Raw genomic sequence first — 23,515 nt, 5'->3', positions numbered from 1 at the left:
AGCTGGTGAGAAACCACCCCAGGTAATACTCACTTTACCCGATAGAATAGTTGCCAAATTAAAAACTATAATCCCAGAAAAAAGGATTATTTGGGACAAGTTTACGGCCTGCGTCCAAGGGAAAACTGAAGGTACTACTGAATTCTTTAATAGATTCGAACAGGTGTTCTCCGACTTCAGTGGACAGGATTTAGGTACAGAGTCGGGGAAGAGGTTGTTTGTGGACAAATTTGTGCGTGGATTGTTGCCCGACATCCAGTCACATATTATGTCCTCAGAGAGCGCTTGGCAGGCAAAATCTCAGTCAGAGGTTTTGCATATGGCTCAGTATTATGAGAATCGGGTTAATAACGAAAAAGAGAAAATCGAAAAAAGAAGGGGTGACCTAAAGACTAAGGTATTGTTGCAGCAAATTGTCAGGCACCCCAGAGGAGGTACGACACAAACTAGAGGTCAGTACATTCCAAGAGGAAATACTCCTCTAAATTCTATAAATATTAATCAGTGTGCTTATTGCCGCCAGGAAGGTCACTGGCGAGCACAGTGCCCTGCCCTCCGTCAGAGGTCAGGAGGCACATTCGGAGGTATGGGTAGGCGACCACGGGGCCGCCCTGGAGCAGGGGGCCCTGATAGGGGTCAGCTTTTACAAGATCCACAGCAACCTTTTTCACGGGAAAATCAGACTCCGAGTATGGACTCGAGAAATATATTTGATCACCCTTCCGCCGCCTATCTTTCTGAGGAACTTCCCTTTGATGAAGTTCTGCCTTATTAGGATTGCCCGAAGCAGCGTTTGGAACCTTTACCTATTCCCGTTATTCAGAAGGGCCCCTATGTTGAATTATTGGTGGGGAATAGGAAACATCAGTTCTTGATCGACACTGGAGCACAGAAGTGCTCCATCGACCATTCCCGGGTTCCAAACATCCCCCTGTCAGGGCAAACGAATGTTTCTATAGGGTTCTCTGGTATACCAACTGTTTGTCCGGTTTCTGCACCGGTACCAGTTTCTTTGGGCCCTTTTACAGACCAGTGCCCTTTTCTTCTTACTTCAAACTGTGGAGAAAATTTGCTGGGGTTGAATTTGTTGAAGAAATTGAACGCAGTGATTCATTGTTCCTCTGACGGAATAAGATTAACAGTTTCACCACAGCAACCCTTTAACTCCCAATACTTGACCCGACCTCTACCTCCCGAATTTGACATTGTCCCAGAATGTTTGTGGGCAATAGACGACAATGATGTCGGGATATTGCACATTGACCCTGTTAAGATAGTATTGAAACATGGGGTTAAGCTACCGCGCATTCCGCAATATAAAATTTCAGTTGAGGGCGAGCGCGCTCTGAAATGCATTGTCTCCGATTTTGTACATCGTGGAGTGATCGAAGAGATTACAGGTAGCTTAAGTAATAGTCCGATCTTGCCGGTATATAAGAAAGGCGACAATGCAATTCCGTACCGGTTTATAATAGATCTTCGTGCTATTAACCGGGTAGTGGCCCCACAATTTCCAATCGTGCCTGATGTAACAACAATCTTAACAATGATCCCTGCTACGGCTACGCACTTTAGTGTCGTAGATTTGAAAAACGCCTTCTTTAGTATTCCGATACACAAGGAGAGCAGGTATTTGTTCGCGTTCACCTTGGGGGGACGCTCATTTACATTCACAAGGGCACCTCAAGGGTATACTGAAAGTCCTAGTATCTATAGTAGAGCCTTAAAAGAGCAGCTTGACACCCTTGAACTGCCACCTACTTGCACGCTGCTCCAATATGTAGACGATTTGCTCCTAGCTGCAGACTCTGAGAAAGCTTGTAAAGAAGGCACTATATTGTTGCTTGTTCATTTAGCTGAACATGGTCACAAAGCTTCACTTAAGAAATTTCAATATTGTTGCCAGGAGGTTGCCTATTTAGGCTACCTCCTGTCAAAGGAGGGGAGAAGATTGACACCTGAACGAATAAAACACATTTCTGGCATGTCTGTCCCAAAAACACAGAAGGAAGTCAGAGCCCTGATAGGGATGGCGTCCTACTGTAGACTGTGGATCCCGAACTTTGCCCTAGTGGTAAAACCGATGTTGGCTTTGACGAAGAAGGGCATTTCTCTGCCACTGCCATGGGAATCGGAACATCAACGATCATTTGAGCTTCTCAAAGCCGCGCTGTGTTCAGCACCGGTTCTGGGTACACCAAATTACGATAAGGCCTTTGTGTTGTTTGTGCATGAATGTAATGGATGTGCTTTGTCTGTGTTAACGCAGGAACATGGAGGGAAGAATAGGCCGTGCGGCTATTATTCCTCCGCCCTCGATCCTGTTGCATGCGCTTTGCCGCGATGTCTGCGCGCTGTTGCTGCTGCGTCTGTAAAACAGAGTGAGGGGATGGTCCTAGGCCACGATTTGATTCTGATGGTACCTCACTCTGTTGATATTCTATTGAATAAAACTCAAACACAACACCTTACTTCTGCCCGGTTGACCAGGTATGAATTAGTTCTATTTGCTTCTCATATCCAAATTAAAAGGTGTTGTGTTCTCAATCCGGCTGAACTTTTGCCTCTCCCGCAAACTTCTGCTTGCGGTGATGATGGATCACATGACTGCCTGTACGCCACCGAACAAGAAACAAAGGGCAGAATAGACCTTTCAGATACTCCTTTGGAGAATGCGGAAGGGGAGCTGTTTTGTGATGGCTCCTGTTTTAAACTTCCGAATGGCACATCTACAGCTGCTTATGCAGTTACTACTTTGAATAAGATTGTAGAAACTAAAAGGATTCCGCATAACTCCGCGCAGGCCGCAGAGATTATAGCGTTGACCCGTGCTTGTGAGCTCTCCCAAGGGCATAGAGTTAACATTTATACGGATAGTCAGTACGCCTTTGGGGTGGCTCACAACTTCGGAAAACTGTGGTCGGAAAGAGGGTTTCTGACCTCACATGGGACCAAGATTCAGCATGGCCCCTTAATAGTACAACTACTCTCAGCACTCTCACTCCCTGAACAACTAGCGATCATGAAATGTGCAGCACATCGGAAGGTCATAGACGATGTGGGCAAGGGAAATGCTTTTGCAGATTCGATAGCTAGACAAAAAGCCACAGACCTTAGCACAGATATGTATACCTCGAGGGAAGTGAGAGATGGTTGTATAATAGATGAAGGCATTGGGTCTGTGCGGGATATTCAGACTGATGCCTCTGTTGAAGAATCTAGGAAATGGGCTGAAGGCATGGGGAAATTGGATGACGAAGGGTGTTGGGTGGACGCATCTGACGGGAAATGGTTGCTTCCTGATTCTTATGTATTAGCAATGGTCACAATGGCACACGGTCCAACACATGTGTGTGCCCAGCAAATTGCGAAGATATTACAGCAGGTTTGGGTGAATGACAAAATTTTGGAAACTGCAAAAAGATACGTTGAAAACTGCATGATTTGCCTGCAACACAATGTGGCTAAAGGGACAGTGACTCCAAGGGGAAGTTTCGGGCCCCCCTCTGTCCCCTTTGAAACCATTCACCTTGATTTCATTGAAATGGAACGTTGTAATAACTTGAAATATGTTCTTGTTATCATTTGTGCTTTTAGCAAATGGTTCGAGGCTTTCCCTGTCAAAGATGCTACCGCCATGACTACCGCAAAGATCTTGGTGAAAGAATATTTTCCTCGATTTGGGCTCCCGAGGATAATCTGGTCGGATAATGGCCCACATTTCATCGCAGCTGTAATATTGCAAATATGTGTTGCCTTAGGGATTGAGAAACGTTTTCATTCAGCTAGGCACCCTCAAAGTGCGGGGTCGGTAGAAAGACACAATGGTATTTTGAAAAACAAACTTGCAAAAACATGTGCCGACACTAAATTAAAATGGCCAGATGCTTTACCCATTGTATTGTTAGCTATGCGCACCACACCCCAGACTAGAACTGGGCTTTCTCCATTCGAGGTAGTAATGGGAAGGCCTGCTAATATTTGGGGTCTCCCTAAACCTAAAGCCCTGAGGGATGTGGAGAATGTATTGCTCGTAGACTATTGTAATCAATTGACTAAAAACCTGTATTTCATTTACCACCAGGTGAATGCCGCCTTACCTGTACGGTTTACGGGCCCAGGACACGATATATTGCCCGGCAGCTGGATCCTGGTAAAGGCCTACGAAAGGTCTTCCTGTCTCGCGCCTCGCTGGCGGGGACCCTACCAGGTTTTATTGGTCACCAGGACGGCAGTGCGGGTGGCAGGAAAGAAGAACTGGGTACATGCAACGCATGTGAAGAAGATCCCTCACCCGACGCCACACGTTACAGAAGAATGCTACGATCTCTGATCTCGGAGTAGCAGGCAGCGCTGTGAGTGCGTCGGAGAAGTTCTCTGAGCCCGAGGAGCTCGGGGAGCCGTCCATCTCGTCTCCACACTCTCTTGATCGACCACTTCCGGAAACTCTTGTTCCAAGTCCTGCGACTTCCGTCGCCACCGACGTGACGCTCCCCTCAGGGAGCGACGATACTTTGCTTTTGGATTCAGCAAACTTGGGTACCATCAGGTACAACCTTCGACCACGCGCTGCACGAGTATAGTACATCTGAAAGGAAGAAGGAGTGATCGAAATACTATTGTCTTTCCTTTTTTTGGAACAAAGGAAAACGAGGGTTCTGTTGGCTAGGGTTGGGAAGGACTAAGAAGTCGCGCGGCCGAAGTGCCGCCAGCAACGAACATTGGGGCCGACGATCGGGATAACCATGATGCCTGCCGCCTTCACCGCTGCTCCTCGTATCGAACTATTAGATAAGGGGGTGACCGAATCGAACAATGGACAATGTGCCTGGGCCCTGAAAACGTACTGTTGTGTTCTTGTTTTGATTATTGTTAGTTTTGCAACTGCTGCCGTGGGACTTTGGTACTTTGAAGAAATTTATCCTTTGAAGCCTCTGTTACCGACCAAAATTGTACCAACTGTTTTGACTCCCTCTGTACACCTTCACACTCTGTCCCCTAGGGACTCTCGGCATAGACAGAAATATCATAATAACACTTTGATGATAGTAATGAATGCTACGCATGCTATTCTTAATAGGAGTAATTGTTGGATTTGCACTCACTTACCACAACATGGGAACAAGGGACTGGGATGGTATATACATCCCCTACCTCTAACGACTTCCTGCTATGCCTCTCTTAGAGCACTCTTCTTTGGCCGGTGGAATGATAGCATCTCAGGGAACTTCGATGGCACTAATTTGAATGAATTTGAAAAACGTGAATTGACTCCCCTGGGATGCTCGCTTTTCGCAAATAGGAGTAGACCTAATATCGCTTCTATTAGGCCGTCTGATAAACTTTCTTTTCCTTTTCAAAATCTAGTTTCTTTTAAGATGGCTCCGATAGGCAATAAGGATGCCATGCCTCCTTCTTATTCTGTAAATCACAGTCCTGATTCTGTCCCTTTCTGTGTACAAAGAAATGGCACTAGGCCAATGGGAGATTTCGAGCCTTGTGTAAAGATTGTAAATTTGACTGGGGAAAATAGGCCTTTGTATGTAGGGGTACCCGTTTATTTTGTTTGTGGTAGTTTAGCTTTTCCCTGGTTGCCCAAGGATTGGCAGGGGACTTGTTATTTAGGGATATTGTTACCAGGTGTGTTTATAGCCAGTACCTTAGAGGTATCTAAGGCTCGCCCGCGACGGGATAATAATGGAGATACCCCTGGACAAGTATTCGGGGATATAGCCAAATCAGTAGTCCCCTTCTGGGGACAAATAGCAAATTCAGAAAACATAAGGGGATTAGCGAGGGTATTGGAGAAAACGATCAACCGGACCACGGACATACTTTACAATATGACCTTAGAGCAAAAGGCGATAAGATTGGTAGCACTTCAAAATCGAATGGCATTAGATGTCATTTTAGCTGAACGAGGTGGAGTATGTAAATTAGTGGGGTCCGCTTGCTGTGTTTTCGTACCAGATTCTTCATCAACAATATTTAAAGCAATTCAGAATTTACACACTCTTAGTTCTGAAGTCCATATCCCTGTAGGAGACTGGAGCCTTAGTACTTGGTTTTGGGATTCTCTACGATCTTGGGGGTGGAAGGTGCTTTCTGTTATTTTAGGTATTTTAGGGACTCTGTTATTTCTTTGCTGCTGTTTTCAATGCCTCCCGAGTATATGCGGAATGATAGGGGGATGTTGTGCCCAAGTTATGAGCGCAATAGGGCGTAGAATATATACCCCGAAGACAGCATCTAAAGAATTCATGTTGCAAGAAGTTCTTATGAACAACTTTATGGCTATTGACATTTCAGACAATGATGCAGAACCTATGAATGATAATGCCTTCAAGTATTTTTAAGAGTATTAGGAAATAATGTTTTAGCACTTGGCATAGGCCAAAAGGAGGGTCTGTGGAAATCGAGATAATATTGTGACCCCAATCGCATTGTTTAAATGTATGTTGGCCTACGCCAAGCTGTCTAAAGAATATTATGTACATAGGTTCCGCGGCAAGGTCTTGACCTTAATGTATCGTGAAAGCTGCCATCTTGGATTTAGCCGCCATTTTAGGTACTCTTGCCGTGTGAAAGTCACCTCGAATCACAAAATGGAGGCCGTATGACATTTCGAGTAAGACTTCGGCTATGGTGACCTCCGCACACGTGAATGAATAATATGTCCGCAGGCTACCTGTTAGGGTCATGAACTAAGACCCTGTCCTCTGTTTAACCTAGGTGTAAATATGTAACTGTATCAGCGGAACTGATCTAATATATGGAAATTGCATGTTCGACCTGGCTACGAACCCTAGCCGTTGTTCCAAGAATGGTTAACTTACAAGAGGGCTGGCCAATGCAGTACAAAATGTATAAAAGCCCGAGCATCCCGATGATCGGTCTCTCCCACTTTCAGTGCGAACCTAACGTTGAAGGTTCGCGTGTTAGTCAGAGGGCCGAATAGCTATTCGCATGTCAATTGACTTTGGTAACTTTGTAACTTTGAAATAAAGCGCTTTGTATGTCCTTTGTAACCTGTGTTGGTGCGTTTCCTTTTGGGCTTCCCGGCCTCATATCAATTTCTCTGTTTCCACAACATGTCAGGATATTTTATGGGATGGTGCTGAGGCTCTAAACCTATTGCCTGTCTGTTTTGGCAAGTACATTCTGCCTCGATCAATTAATCATGTAATGCTTTGTGTTCACTGTGGTATGTATAGTTTGTGTGTTCCTTGCGGCACAACTCCTGTAGCATTCTTTTCTTCCTGTGGGAATTATGTTGATCATATGCAATAGCCAAATTTGAAATGCATATTGGTAAATTGAGTGCCACAATGGTTCAGAAGTTAGCTCAGTGTGTTAAGCACACATTGCAGAGATATGTGTTCCTATGCAAGATTAGAAAAGCACATTCCTGTAAGGCTGGCTGAGCCTTTCCTATGCCTGAAGTTTATAAAACTGCCTGCATATGTACTTGGTCTTTGTTAGGGAGAATTCTCCTTTATGGCTAATTTCCCTCACCTAGTGAGTACCCCAGCAGCTTTGCTGGACTTCTGGAGTTTATTTTTTCCACCTGGTAAGAGTGAGAGCTTTTCCCCCACTCTTACCTGTGTTTTGCTATATGTTTCCATCTGCTTTTGTGATTGTGGACTCTGAAGTACACAACTTCAGTAGCCCCCTTCTTTGTGTGCGTCACACAGCACCTTCCGTGCCTTGGCACAGGGTTGTCTTTGAGACTTCCCTCGATTCCATTTCTGAGGCGACTACTGTCCCCCAGAAAAGGGTAAAGTTACTATTAACTTTACTTAGTCAATCTACCACAGATCCAGTATACCCCATCTTCCATGGAGTGCTGGAAAGGGTTAACTCGTATCGCTTTTTATCTGTACCTCCTAGAGCTTGTTTCGCTCTTTTAACATTTAGACTTGGCTGGTGGCAGTGGTATCTACCCTAACTTTTCTACCGCGATTTTATTAGATAAACGTGGTACTGTTCTTGGCTATTTTATTAGCCTCAAACATAAACCCGCTTGACCAAATCGTCTTTCTTTTGGCTATGGTTGGGTTTATTTGCCATTTCTTTTTGTTAAAGTCCTTCTTGAGTTTTACTTTGTGCGGCAAACTAGGTTCGCCTTCTTTGTTCACTGTCTTTTGGCAGGCTTCTGCCCAGAAGCCCTCCTCAAGGCGCCTGGGTGTCTAGGTGGGCTGAATGTGAGGGAGGGGTGTAGTCACCCCCTGCACAGGGTATCCTAGGAAACCCAAGTCGCACTTTGTCATGATTGGCCAGGGTAGTTGTCCGGGCTGGACAACCCCCCTGCTGGGTGATTGACAGCCAGGCTGCGTGAATGGGGTTTTTTCGCATAAAAGGCAGGTCTCTTGGTCTAGAAGTCAGAGAGTCGCCACTGGAACTACAAGGAACCGAAGAGAAGCAGAGAGAACGACAGCTGCTGCAACTACCCCGTCCCAGTGAAGCCCTGTTGCAGTCCTGAGCTATCTGACCTTCAACGACTCAGAGAAGATCCAGTCCGGAGTCTTCTTCCCTTGAGCTTGGTGGGGATAACCAGCTCATCTTCTACAGCCAGAGGATCCTCTTCCGTGGTCGAAATCGCTGCACACTGCTGTAGTGGTCCGGATAGCCACCTGAAGAGCCTCCCCTGTTTTTAAGGAGCGCACCTTTTATTCCGTGTTGCTGCTGCCGGCCTCATCCCTGTGTGGTGCAGACCCTCTTCAGACGTCCTCCTTCTCGATGAAGTTACAGGAATCGTGGGTCTGCGGGAAACCAACAGGAACAACTGCCAGGGCACCAGCTGCACCATTGTAACAAGATACTGTGTTCTGTTGATGAAACTGGGTGAATCCCCTTTTCTTCATTTCCAAGGCTTGACCTTGTCTTCCCTCCTTCTTATAACTTTTGCTTCCGAACATTGACAATATCGAAGTACTTTTGGCTCCGTTGAATCGTGAACTGTTAGACCGTGTGATCTTCGGCAACTTGTTCCGGTGTCTTTCGACCCTGGCTCTGGCCCTTTGACTTTTGAACTCCTGTCTCTGAGTGTTTCTTGATTCTGCCTGCCTAACCAAAATATTGCCTGTTATTTTTGCCTCCAACTCCCTCTGGGTATCTCAGGTGCTAAGTGTGTTTTTGCCCCGGTAGCATTTCATGTCACAGATACGCGTTTGTTTAGTAGACCAAACTGTCAAAAAGTGATCGCATTCATATCCACAGTAACGTGTTTTGCGCCCAACACCGGTTCATTCCAACACAGGGTACTTACCTTGAGACTTACTGTACAAAGTGAATTGGTTAGTTGTAGTATATTTAACGTGTGGTTTTTATTGAAGTTTAATAGAAGTGTTGTGTTTATAACGAATGGTTTAAAAATAAATGTTCTTATATTTTTCTACCTGAAACCTTGAGTCAGTGTTTGCTTGAGTCACAGTAATTGAGGTACCTTTGTGTAATATCTGCTACTGCTCATATACTCTTGAGATAAGCCTGGCTGCTCTGCCACTGCTACCACTATGACATAGTAGTACAGGGTTGTACCAAAGGTAAAACTTGTATCACCACCTGTAGTCTTAATTGTGTGTAGTGGTCCCTAAGGGCACTGCACAGGATTCTGCCTAACAGTCTTGCAGCACAACAGGTGCTATTATCAGCAATGTACCTGAACCAGATAGGGGTTGCAATAAAACGAACATGTCATACTTATGGTAAAGGTCTAGAAATTGGTTTGTTCAGATGGGGTGTTGTAAAACCTAGGCAATCACCTCCAACGATGAGCATAAACTGTTAGTCCAAGAGATGAGTAAGTATCCAAATTTGGAACCAAAGCATTCATGCTTTTATTCTGATTTGCCAGCAGACAATATGTGATCCTGGTTAAATCATCTAATATCTCATACATTACTGTACTGTCTTCTGTGAAAGTTGCCCTCTCGCATGCTAGTGGCATCATTTAGCCCATTACTTGATCTTTCTTCTAATGTAGGCCATTTGAGTGGAAGGGGTGGTAGACCGAAGGGAGCAGACCAGATGGAGCAGGACTCGGGCAGGCATATTTTAAAGTCTGCTCATTTGACACAAAAAACACTTTGCATTTTTGTAAAAGTCAAAGGTTTTTCTGCACGTTTATGAATGGCAAATTTACAAGCCAGTGTTTTGGCAAATTTACAAGCCAGTGTTTTGGAAGTATGTAAAGCTTTTTAATACAAAAGACAAATCCAGATTAAATCTGTTCAATCACACCGACTGGTATGCTGGTACTTATATATTTATCTTGATGATGGAGAGAATGAAGCTAGAATCATTCTGTGTTACACCCTTCTATACTATTTTGTTTTTTAAAATGGTCATGTTTGGTAATGTGATTGGTGTACTTTCCAAGTCAGTTTTATAAAATTAGATTATTTTAGTTCATGGCAACAACTGGTAATGAAAGTGTTCAAATGCAGAAATTACAGAGTTGGCACATATCCCAGATTCACCCCAATTGCCAGTCCCTAATCCTTTCAAAAATATTCAGCCCTTCAGAGTGATTTCCTTCTCATGGTATGATCTTCAAGACAGCCTCACTCATGGTTTCACTGGCTATAGTGTTCCATCCACTATAATAGTGAACATTGATATATTGCACACCACAAGCACTTATTCTTTTGATCTCTAATGGCAACACCATTTGAAAACCATGTCCCACTTATTATCTCAGTCTATCTGGATACAGACACCTTCCTGGTAGCTTCTAATCGGCATCCACTATCAATGCTATGGTATGCGTAGCTTTCTCCTTCCTCCCAATTGAGCTCCTCTATCCATGCTTGAGCACGTTTGCGTTCTGTGAGACAGCAAATGTGAGTGATCTGTCTATTCTGGGTTACATGTACCTTTTACATACAGTCCTGCATTAATACTACAGGCTGCATACCTTTCTGGATGCTATTGATAAAAAGTCTCCTGAATCTATGCTAGAACAGAAGTAACCTCTTCGTAGACTGATAATGTTGGCCTTCAAATGGTACTTGTTTACCATTCTGATTAGAACACGAATGAAGAGGGTAAGGGGACTTAAAGGGAGTAAACATGCTTATTTTTAAGCTGTGAAGCAGCATATCAACCTATGGGTTGTGATCGCGGCTGGGGTGGGGGGAGTTACGGGGCAGATATTCTTGATCACTTAATTCCTTTGGTTTGGTGGAGGGGGGGCCCCAAAGATGTCCGTGCCCAGGGCCCCACAATTGCTTAAGATGGCGTTGGGCACAGGAAGATACAGCTGGGCGTATGTGACATTACCTTGGCACATGCAGATGCATTTGGAACAGGATGGCACCACCCGGCCATGTACACTTGCACAAACGGCATACCAGAGCATACGTCTTAGTAAGTGGTGGCATAGCAAAATAAAGCACATTTTCGTAAGAGACTCATTACATTGAAATGTTTCAGCATAATGTATTTGTGATGTGTCGTCTCTCCCACATCACGCTCCACCAACCAGATAATGGTGGAAGTGGACACAAACACACACACACAGGCACGCACGCGCATTAGATATATAATGGGAAGAGGTGGTAAATGGATACACCTGACATGCGAGGATCCCAAATACTAGGCACCAAATGCAGCCAAGGCCTTGGGCATTGGCGACATATTAGAAAAGAGAGATTGAAACACATTTACCAAACTGGCAAAATCCATAAAACTGAGTCAAATCCCACCTGCATTTAAAATGGTTACCTTTCATCAAGTCTCTCTCTTCGGTGTGCTAGACAATAAAGAACTCACTTTGGGATGTTTAATTGAAAGAACACTTTCTGAACACCCCCACGAAATGACCTTGCCCATTTTCACTGATCTGCAGAACATTCAGGAAATGTTGGTGCACATTGCTAAATGGTGGACAAGACTATATGCTGCCCTTAAAGGCCTGTTCCAACGGAGCTGGATTGGAACTTTAACCAAGGACTCGCGGGTGCCTAACACCGTATAAAAGGCAATCCATTCACATATTTCCAATGCCTCATATTCCTCTGTATGTTTGTTTGAAAACGTCTGCTGTTAGGATGCAGAGGAGCAGACATGAATCCATCTAAATAACATGCCACCTAGACAGGACTTTACTGTGGAACCAACACGCATGTATGGCACAACAATCCGTACTTTCCTCCAATGCATATTTTATTTGGGACATGCAGACTTTATAGAAACAACATTTGGGAGAACGAGCACACACTTTTCCCCGCCGAGTAAGCAAAATGCTCGTTTATTTTGCCCAAATCATGAAATATACTGCACAGTGCAACTACGTAAAAGTAGCGAAAGTAGAACATACCTAATAGACGTGAGTGCTTGTGGTGTTAATTTAGATTGACAGTCTATATAAACTACATCTTCAGAGTGTAATGTTCTTGTTCCTATGACAGGGGCTGTCCACCGAAGATCCTGGCATACCATGGGGATCATTTTTGCATTAATGTGCTCTCAGAGGTTGGCAAATGGGTTAAAAGGCAGCGAAAGATGCATCCACTATACTGTACAATGTTACTAACGTGCACAGCATATCAAGTACACAAGACATCTGCAGCAGTCACTTTGAAGAATAGATGTGCAGCGCATACCTGTCATGCAGCTTACTATCGCAGCAGGACTCCCATCGCGAAGATTCTGTATTCCTGCTCAAGTCTTCCTTTTGCAAAACACTCTTGTCCTAAATGAGAAAATAGACGGCTATTAATCTGTAAACGTGTGATCATTAACTCTTCCTGTGCTTGACCCAAGACGCTTCTATCCTCTGCAAATGATAGGAAGGTATACATCTTTAACTTAACACGGGCCTGCATTAAGATGAGTTTCTGCAAGTTCGGCTTAGATTTCCTAGAAGAGGGAATTGCGTAATGAGGCAGATATGTATGAACACATTTTAATTAAACTTTGTGGAATAGAGCGAGGGGAGGAATATTCCTGTGGGTCGGACATGAGAGGAATCGACCGAGGTCTCCTGAGTCGCCGAGGCTCATCATAGAGGGGCAAGTGCTATTAAACTCCTGTGACAGCCGAACATTTGTATTTTCCACATCGCCGCCAGATTTCAAAGCACCATGATTTCTCAAGGCAATACGCTCTTGTTATACATCTAATTATTTGTACTGGTTAGCTGTAATTGGAGGCTTTCTAAGTACCATTTTACTCCCTTTTTCATCCCATGCTGGTTCTAGACGGATTTCATTTACATGAATTATAACTCATGTCTAAACTAAGTATTTTAATGATCAATATTTTTGAACGGTCTCATTTAATGCGACAGATTCGGTGTTAGGGTAGCTTCTCTTATTTAGGTCCCACGTGTGGCTGCACGGTGCTTTTATTTCCTTACATATATACACATACAGTAAAGGTGATTCAGGTACACATTGCACTCTGCACTTGAAGACGAGGCCTTAAAACAGATCTTCCCAAAAGAAAGACACTGGCTTAGAATTCAGAAACCCCCCCCGTCTGTCCCTCCACCGCCCCAAACAGTCATCAACAAGCTTACAGCCAGTTCTCCACAACGCTTTTTATAGCGAGCAAGAGTGTGGTGAGAGCCATTCACATACCGCGGTGTAGTTATATTTAAGTTGCTCAACCCATAGGAAGACCACATTTTTGGCGGTTTCTAACTTTGTTCGCCGTGGACAAATTCGGATAAAACTTTTCCAAAAAAGTATATGGGGGGCCCCCTGGGGAAAAAGTATATGGGGGGGGGCCCCTGGGTGAGGTTTCGTGGAGGGGGGCAAAGTTATAGGGGGGGTCCCAATTTTTTTTTTTTCTCCATAGACTGAATGGGTAAAAACTTTGGGCACGGCTACAGGCCGAACGGCTGGATGGAATTTAACCAAATGTGCGGCAGGAGTGGGGGCTTCGTTCCGAAAGCATGCTTTTGTTTGTTTGGTGGAAATCCGACCAGTACTTTAGTTGCAAAGAACTGAAGTGTAGATCTAAAAACAATTAGTGATATCTGGCTCCGCTCCACGGACACATTTCTCTGTTCGCTCTGCGGACAAAAGTCTGATTGGCTTGAAGTATGCTGTGATGTCGGCGAACATTGGACGCCGCAGGTGGTTGTCTGGAGGGAAGCGTGCTGTGTGTCAACATTTTTGGGAACGCTGCTATGGTGTATCGGAGGACAGTGAGGCATCGAAAGGGCACAGCAAACATATTTTACACCATGTGGTGGTGGGAAGAAGGGATGGAAAGGGTGGGGGAGTGAGATGGGATATATCTCATTAGGTGGAAGAAGACGATGTGCCTGCAGTATCCATGCGTATTGCGCCAATTCGCGGTTACCTCCACAGGAGACTACCTTGTGTGGTGCAGCCTTTGTTACGCCACAATAGCTTGTGTAGCAACCTCTTTCCATGGTGATTGGTGTCAGGTGAATTGCAGAAGGCGAGTGAATTGCACAGGAGTTAAACATTGTAACATAGCGTGTACTATGTTGTGTTGTGCGTGGTAAGCCGATAGCCCATTCCATGCATGGCTGGAGGCCTTTCACCGACAACTATGCGCCATGGTTGCAAGTAGGTTTGACATTGTTGCCTTGTGTGTGTGGTTTGTCAGCATTGCATACATTGTTGGTTCCATGGTGTGTTGATTGTTGGCACATTCTACAGTGTTTACTCTATGCCTGGAGCTCATGGAGTGAACACTCCTGCAGTGTGTCAAGTAGGGGCAATGTTCAAATACTGTGTGCATAGAAGTGAATAGGGTTGAACTGCATATTCCATAGGCTTGGGTAGTGTCCATTGCGCAGAGTGCCTACTACTGTACTGCGCTATTGTGCACTGAATAGAGTGCTGGAAGAAGGGCCACTGTTGTGAAAATAGGTTTGCGTCAGTTGGCAGTAACACCATAGTATGTGAATGAAAGTGGGTAGGGGTGCCGGAGGCTGTGGTACGTGTGTGGACTGTGGTATTTGGTCACATGTTGGCATGCATGGCTGCATTACGTTGCAGTGGGTGTGGCCAAGGATAGACTATTGGGTGCATGAGCAAAGGCCGTAGGCCGTAGCCCATTCACCCAAGAGCCAAGGGCTTGACCACACCCACCACAGCAATGCAGTTTTGACTCTGCATCTCTCAGAGGGTGGTGACCTTTAAAGAATGGTTGTGGAGCACATTTTAGACTTCATAGAGCAGCAGAAGTGAGCTACAATACGAATATGACAATGCATTACTTACCGTAAAAGCATTTCTGATGGTTGTATCTGCTTAGATTCACATGCTGTGCATAGTCCGACATCCAGTGGTCACTGCGGAGTATTGCATTTTGTTTTTCGTAGTCGAAAAGGGGACGTCGACAAGGCGTGTCTGTAACACTATCCCTATAGTGACGTGCAATGTACCCACAACCCCTCACGCGTCGAGGTCCCTCTGTTTGTATTTTCTATGCCCTAAGGGACCCTTCTATACGGGAACGAGTACAGAAAAGAGAGAGCGATGTAGAAAGATGTCTATGTTCCTTCCATCCGAGCGGGGAGGAAGGGTGGCACATGTGAATCTAAGCAGATACAACCATCAGAAATGCTTTTACGGTAAGTAATGCATTGTCTTCTGATGTTTGTTAATCTGCTTAGAATCACATGCTGTGGATAGACTAGCGAGCAGTACCCGAAGTTGGAGGTGAGTTGTGAGAAGGAACAGTAGAGAAAAGATGTCTTAATACTGCTCGTCCCACCTGGGAATCAGATCTAGAGTGAGCATCTAGACAGTAGTGTTTTGTAAAGGTGTGTACAGAACTCCAGGTTGCCGCTTTGCAAATGGACTCAAGGGGAACGTTTGCAATGAATGCTATGGATGCCCCAGTGCCTCGAGTAGAGTGTGCTCTTGGATTGAAGGGTAGTTCTCTCTTACCAAGAGTGTAACAGAGAGTGATGCATTGAGCAATCCATCTAGATATAGTGGACCTTGAGACTGCATCTCCTTCTCTTCCTGCTGCCACTGAGACACAGAACTGATTAGTCTTTCTCAGTGGCCTAGTACTTTCCATATAAAACATGACAGCTCTGCACACATCGAGGGTATGCAGGCTCTGTTCTCCCAAATTGGAAGGGTTTTGAAAGAACGTTGGTAGTTCTATTGACTAGTTGACATGGAATTTCGATATGAATTTCGGTGCAAACCTTGGGTGTGTGCGTAGAACCACCTTATTTTTGTGAACTGTTACAAAGGGGTCTAGAATAGAAAGCCTGTAGTTCACTTACTCTCCTAATGGAGGTGATCGCTATTAGGAAAGCAGTCTTAAAAGTGAGGTCCTTAAGAGTTGCCTTGTGCATGGGTTCAAAGGGTGAGCCCATGAGCCTGGTAAGTGCCACATTAAGGTCCCAGCCGGGAGCTGGGTTTGCTATCGGAGGGTATATTCTCTTTACCCCCTCCATGAAGGCTTTGATAACTGGGATTTTCCACCATGACACCTTAAGTTGAGAGGTGGTGTATGCAGAAAGTGCCGCTAGATGGACTTTAATAGAATTGAACACTAGACCTGAGTCCAGTAAATGGGTCCGGTAAAGGACAATTTGTGTGGGAGCGCAGTGGACTGGGTTGATGCTCTTACCTCTACACCAGATGACAAATCTCTTCCACTTGCTAGAATAGCAGTGGCGAGTGTTGGGTTTTCTTGCTTCTCTGAGAATGTCCATGCATCTCTGTGGGAGTTGTAAATGGCCAAATTCTATGACCTCAGGAGCCAGGCTGCTAAGTTCATGTTCTGTGGGCATGGGTGTAGTGTCTTGCCCTTGTCCTGTGACAGCATGTTGTACGGCAGGGCAGTTTCACCGGTTGGGACAGGGACATCTCCATCAGGTGCGCAAACCATGGTTGGCAGGCCCACATCGGGGCTATCAGTATCATGGTGATTGGTTCCTGGTGCATCTTGTGCACTATCTTGTTCAGCAGAGGAGTCGGGGGAAAAGCGTAAACAAATTTCCCTGACAATGGTATCCAGAGACCGTTCCCCTTGGAGCGGTTCTGTGGGTATCTGGAGGCGTAATCTAGGCATTGTGAGTTCTCCAGAGTTGCGAACAGGTCTATTTCTGGAAAGCCCCATTGTGTGAAGACGTCGAAGATGATGTCTTCGTGTAACCGCCATTCATACTCTGAGGGCAGAGGGAAGTCTCTGCTGAGTTCGTCTGCTAGCAGATTGAGTTCCCCTGATACATGTTGTGTCAATAGGAACATGTTGTGTCTGAGAGCCCACTTCCAGATATCCCTATGTCCCTATGTGCAGGGTTGCCAGAAAGGCAGTGCAGGGGTGCGACTTGCCTGGGCCCGGGATTAGAAGGTGGCCAGGTAACCAGTACACAATCATTTTCAGCCAGGAAGTCAGCAGGGGGGAGGAGGAGAAAAAGCAGAAGCAAAGAGAAAGGTTTTGAGGTGCTTCCGGAACCGGAGATGGTTCTCCTGAAGTTTCAGGGCGGCAGGGAGGCTGTTCCAGAGGGAGGCCCCAGCCAAAAAAGGAGATCTACTACCAACTGGTTGCTTGGAGAAGCGACTGACCCTGAGGGAGTTGGAGGCGGATGAGCAAAGAGCTCGAGGAGGGAAACTTTTAGAAAGTGAGAGTTGAAGGTATTGAAGTCCCAGGGCCCAGAAGGCCTTGCGGATAATGCTGGGGGTTTTGACCTTAATCCTCGCAGCCACTGGGAGCCAGTGCAGACAGTTCAGTCCCGGAGAGATACGATCCCTGGGTTTGAGGCCAAGGACAAGTCGCGCAGTCCTGTTTTGGATGATTTGCAGAGGGCGGAGAGTAAAGAAGCAGGCAGATTTAGAAAGAGGCTGTTACAATAGTTCAGCCTACAGAGAAAACCACAGCAGTGGAGACAGTGAGTTTCTGGGAACTTGGTTTAGGTTGGTAAGATGCATTAATTGCAGGTTTTGGTGCGATAATTTTACATTTTATGTAGGAGATGGGTTAGTGCAGAAAGAAATTTGTAGTATTGTCGGAGGGAAAGAAGAGAATTCCTGTTTGGATGTTACAATGGGTGATATGGGTAAATGAAAACATTGAAAGCATATACCATCAAAGTGCCACTTGATGGTAGGAAATGGGAGAACAAAACAGTACGTTTTTTAAGTACGTAATGGACATTCAGTGGCAGATCCCATGCTCAGCGGCACTTGTAACAGAGTTGTAAACATACTGCAGAAAATGTATTCAACCCCTACTTTGTGGTGATGGATGGACATAGGGATGTATGTGGATGCAGAAATCTTGCATAGTTTTATTGAACTTTCTACTGGACGTGCTTTTGAAAGACACAACACTTGCAGTCTTAATGAATAACTGTGTTATACAGACCTGTTAGCGTTAGGTGCTGATGTCTTGGATGCTATTGGTGGATGCGTGTGTGACTATGTCACAGTACCCAATGAGGTAGTGCTGGACAAAAAGAAATAGTGGAAAGGGAAGAAGGACTGCTGCTGCTTTACTGGGGCGTGGCCCTCGCGGTACTTGGGAAGCGCATGTGCCACATTCTCCACTTCTCACCATGCTGGCCAATGGAAATGGAACTGTGGGGATTATCCAATCAGGTACTGAGGTTGTGGTTCACAGGAAGGGGTGGTAATACTGTTTTTCATTACTCTGCATAGTGAGGCGGGCTGACATGGAGAAACGCACTGTGTTGCTTTTGGGTGATGCCTTTGTGATAGATCTGCACAAGTATGCCCAGGAAAGACACTTTGATGGCGATTTCGGTTTGGAAGGAGTAGACGCATTATGGTGCGCAGTCCATGTTTGCAGTTTCGACGATATGTTTGCACTTTGCAGACAAGTGGCCAGTTTCACTACTGTTCATGTAGTTGTGCATTATGGTGGCATGCATTTGTTACATGGCTTGTTCACGTTTGCTCCATCAAATGAAGAGGTGATGAATACAGTGAAGAGGCTTTTTCCCAATTCCCAGGTGGTTTTCTCAGCCATACCACCAAGAAGAGTATGGGAATATCCTAATGTATGTTGTTCCCAGCTACAGGCTGGAAGGGGTCTCATCAACAGAAGCATGTGTGATTTTGTGTCCGCTCGTGGGATGTTCTCCTGCAACAATGACATCATTAATTCTCGAAATGCAGAGTTTTTCCATGCAAATGGTATTTCTTTGACCAGCATTGGTGATGCTCTTTTGTTTGCCCATTTACAGGAGGTGTTGAAAGGTTTACTGTAAGAATGCAAGGAGAAGAAAACCCTATAAAAAATGAAAATAAAGGTGTTTCTCTAGAAGCACCTAAAAAAATAAATTAAACAAATGTCTTTTCAAAGCCACCTCTACAGACGAAATCCCCTATCCTGGTTGCAATTTATTCCCCCACGCCCGCACAAAGCACAAAAGCCACATCTGGGGCTTTTTTGCGGATGGCGGGCATGGAAATGGGACTGTGGAGGCTAAGTGATTGCGCAATAACGTGTCTGTGTGTGGTGTGTATGCAGAGGACTGTTGTACAGACCTAATAGTGTTACATGGAGAGCTCCTCAATGTGATTGGTGGATGTGTGTGACCATTTAACAGTGCCCAATGAGGGCATGCTGGAAAGAAGATAGTGGAAAGGGAAGAAGGACTGTTTCTGCTTTATTGGGGTGTGGCCCTCACGGTACTTGGGGAAGCACACATGCCACATACTACAGTCTTCAGCATGCAGCCCATGGGAATGGGACAGTGGGGACTATAGGTACTGAGGGTGTGGGACATAGGAAGCGGCATTAATACTTTTAATACTTTTCTCCATTACTGTGCGTAGTGAGCCGGGCTGACATGGTTGCCATTACTTGCAAAGGTAATGTAGCAGAGCAGAATTTGGTCCCACATCAATTACAGCTCAAAGCTATATGGCCCCCTACTCTGTTCTGAAAAGTTAAACAGATTGCAGAGCACCTCTGGGGTGTGGCCTTTTGTAGGGCTGCTGTGGAGACCTTGCACCTGGAAAACAGGCCTACATCGTTCTAACAGATACATACATGTGCAATGGCAGATTGTGGGGTTTTTGTAAGCATGTTCTTTCCCAATAACACTCTGTAGATTGCAGAAAACTGCACTTTTCTGCTGACCGAGGGTCTGGATCGTGTCCGCGAAATAAGGGCCCACGCCCAGCGTGGGTGCGGTCGCATGGTGACCTCGCAGATGTTCCCCGATTGTGACGGCGGATCGCTGGACGCCTTGTGGGCAGGAATACTTTGTGCGTATTTGCATAGGTGTCATATGTACACTGTTGGGATATCTGGACTGATTAATAGTGCAACAGACGTGCGCCAACCGTTTATAGGGTATAGCAGGTGGGATGTTTATGTGTGCAGCTACCCGTAGGACGTTGGTGGGTGGCCTGACCTAATTAAAGTTTGTCACAAGTTTGTTTGCATATGCTGCACAGGGGCGGTGTCACCAGGAGACAGAGGAAGAGATATGCATGCGTGTAGCAACCGACAAACATCCGCTCCCACAATTATAGGTGGTTCACAAGATGCGCACATGTGGGTCGTACTGGCGTCACACGGCTGACTCCATTTTGATTGCATATAAGCCGGACAGGACACCTCCTCTTTGCTTAATTGCAGTCATTCCTACCAGTACTGTGCACCGCTGAGTCAAAACAACATTTTAACAACAAAGGAAAAGCCCCATAAACACTCAGCAGCAATTTAAATATCAACGTTAACTTACACACATTCAAACATACCATTAGGAAAGGAAGGCGGTAGCAGAAGTGCATACTTATTGTGGGGAATTTGGGATTTGCACAAATTGGTCGTGAGGGGAACAAGCGATTGAGGTAGCAGCGTAACGTCTCTAATCACTCTAATCACACAGATTTTGAGGGGAGGGCGGGCTGTGAAATGGGGAAGGGGTACACGTGCAGGTCGGGCAGTGCTATTTTATTTTGTCCATAATATGTCAATGTACGAAATCTTTTAAGGCGGCAAAATTGTTTACCTATCCTTCCATTTTGGCTTCCAGGCTGTACAGTTTGCTATTTACAGAGTTTCTTTCCTTTCCTGTGCCTGTATGCAGTTGTGGAAGAGGTGCCGCTTGTGCTGCCTTGCTTTCCTTTCCAATATGTTCTCTTACTGAAAAATAAATCTGTTAGGTGTACATGATGCAGTAGATATTGTGGGATGTTTTTACCCATCATCCAAGCCCTACAATAAAACTGTGCAGTACTGGCATGGAAAACATCATGATGGCCAGAGCTCCCCAGAGAGTGCACAGGGAAAACATGAAGAATAGGCTGCCACCCATTTTTCGTGAGCACAGGAGGGCACTGCCTAAAACCACCATTGGGCTACACACACAGTAGCCTGAAACCATTGGGAATGGCAATGCGGATTGCCAAAAGCAACCCAGAACTGTGGGGAATTCATTTTCTTAATCCCAAAAATGGTTGCATTACCAGTACTCACCACTATCAGAAAGCCGGCGTTTTAAAACCACCAGACTTTTGTGTAAAACTGAACAAATGAAACAAAACCAGACCAAGGAAAGACTTGCTAAGAGGTGGATACAATGTTAAACTATATTCTGAAATGACTTGAAGGGAGTAATTATTTAATGTATAGGTAAAAATTGTCAGTTTGATTTGAATGTAGAAAACTGGGAACAAAAAGTGACATTTAGCTGAAACCTGGCTTAATGAAACTGAATTCTGCCTGACAACTACCCCCGACAGGAGTTGAAACTGGATGCTCAGCCACTCTGCCCCTGGCCAAAAGGAGTTAACACCTCTCTGATTAGATTAGGGGTGGAGCAGCTGGGGACTACAGGGAGTTGAACAAAGGCCTGTCCTGGACTCAGGCAAATGTTATATTGAGGGCGTCGTAAAATAGCTTCCTCTTGGGAGAAACTGGGAGGGGCAGTGCCTCTGCAAGCCAGCTGAGCTTGGGGGAAGTGGATAAACCAGTTATTCCACCCTGTGATGTGGGAAGCCACACCCCTTTTTGACCAGGGCATAATTTTAAAAAGATAGATAACTCATAGTGCGGACTTGTCAGAATTATATAAGCAATATCATTATTTTTGTGATTTTTCTGTGAACATTTTGAGAGGCGTTAGGACCCTGTGGTGTATTCTGGGGGGTTGCTAGCGGAAAATAGGGTCTCACTCCAAATGTCTGCATGTTAAAAATCTGACACTTCATCAATTAAGGTCCATACTCCTTGCGCACATGTGTGTAATTTTGGGTAAATGTCCGATATTGCAAAACCAGTTAAAAAGCGCAAAATGTTGTCATTTTTGAATGCAAGCCCCCAGGAAGATCAGAGGCGGACAAGCATGGACCATAAGGAATATATAATGTGTACATGTGATTTCAACAAATTGTATATCTGGGAAAGATGTATTTGAATCAAATATAGATTTGTGGGCAAACTGACCAGGGGAGGATCCTCTGACCCATAAACAGACCTCATCATGATGACAATCCATTTCCTTCCCCCAATCATGGGAGAGGGGAGAATTGGGCCAATGACAAGTAGAGAGGGGCAGGCTTAGCTAGGCCAGGCACACACCCATTTTCAAAACACATAAAAAGAGACTGCTGGGACAGGTAGAGAGATTCAATTCCATTTGCTGCGGAGCATGCTGACCGACGACTTTACATCTAGAATCCACTTAATCCGGACCGGAAAGCAGAGCAGTATCCAGAACCAGAGGCTGCTGAATCCAGAGAGGCTAGACCAGCAAAGCAGAGCTGATCCAGATCGCTGTGAGCAGAACCGGTGCTTGATTGACCCGCCGAGCAGACAGAACCGCAGCCGGACGTGTTGACCAGATCCGTGACGAGGCCTAGTTCAAATTTATATTGTGAGTACCTAGCAGAACTGTGCAGAACCAATCTCTTAGTTAAAATAATCTAATCCAAACTATTTTAACTTAAGTAGAACTGCCTCCTAAAAATCATGTCATCTGTCATTTTTAAAGCTGCACAACTGTCACCTGTCAATTCTGCAGCTGCAAGCTGTCACCTGTCATTTTGAGTTTTACTTTAAATCCGAAAAACTACCTTTATTTAATCGTCCGTATCTCTGGAACCGTTTGCGATTTGCGATTTTGGCTCAATTTCTCCACTTGTCAAAATAGCAGCTCCATTCTTTCCTTTGCTAAAATCCGTTTGCAACTTGGTAATAACTCATAGAGCATTGCTAAAGTGAGCCTGAACTAATACCAACACGCATCTCCCACTCACCCTGAATCTCTAGAGGGAATTAAAATCATTGGCACATTTTCCCATCACATTTAAAAAGCATTTTGGGCCTGTGTTTCAAACTCCTACCCGTTTCCTCTAAGCTTGCTGGGGGGGAACTGAATTTCGTATTGTATTTGATTGCATTCCTGGGAACTGTGTGCTCCTCTTTCCATCTCCTTCCATTTCTTACATTGCATAGGGGAGGGGGGTGAATTGCCAGAGAAAAAGTGATTATCTTATCTTTTGCTAAAATCATATCAAGTATTTCTGTACTGCATTTTATTCCTCATTGCTTTTCCCTTGAAATCATAAAAGTATTTTTG

General features: G+C 45.1%; 1 protein-coding gene across 5 annotated transcripts in view; it reads right to left on the bottom strand.

The window, feature by feature from the left end:
• Positions 1–23,515, bottom strand: part of SPATA6 (spermatogenesis associated 6) — a 264,385-nt gene that overhangs the window by 103,480 nt on the left and 137,390 nt on the right. For all 5 annotated transcript variants that reach the window (XM_069642233.1, XM_069642235.1, XM_069642232.1 and 2 more), the window contains exon 7: positions 12,609–12,697. In XM_069642233.1, the coding sequence (XP_069498334.1) occupies positions 12,609–12,697 (89 nt within the window). The remainder of the gene's footprint in view (positions 1–12,608; positions 12,698–23,515) is intronic.

This window comes from Ambystoma mexicanum, chromosome 1q (genome assembly GCF_040938575.1).
Source record: "Ambystoma mexicanum isolate Mex_15411 chromosome 1q, UKY_AmexF1_1, whole genome shotgun sequence".
Lineage (NCBI taxonomy): Eukaryota > Metazoa > Chordata > Amphibia > Caudata > Ambystomatidae > Ambystoma > Ambystoma mexicanum.
Note: the sequence above shows the minus strand (reverse complement) of the source record. Positions and strands in the feature narration are given on the sequence as shown.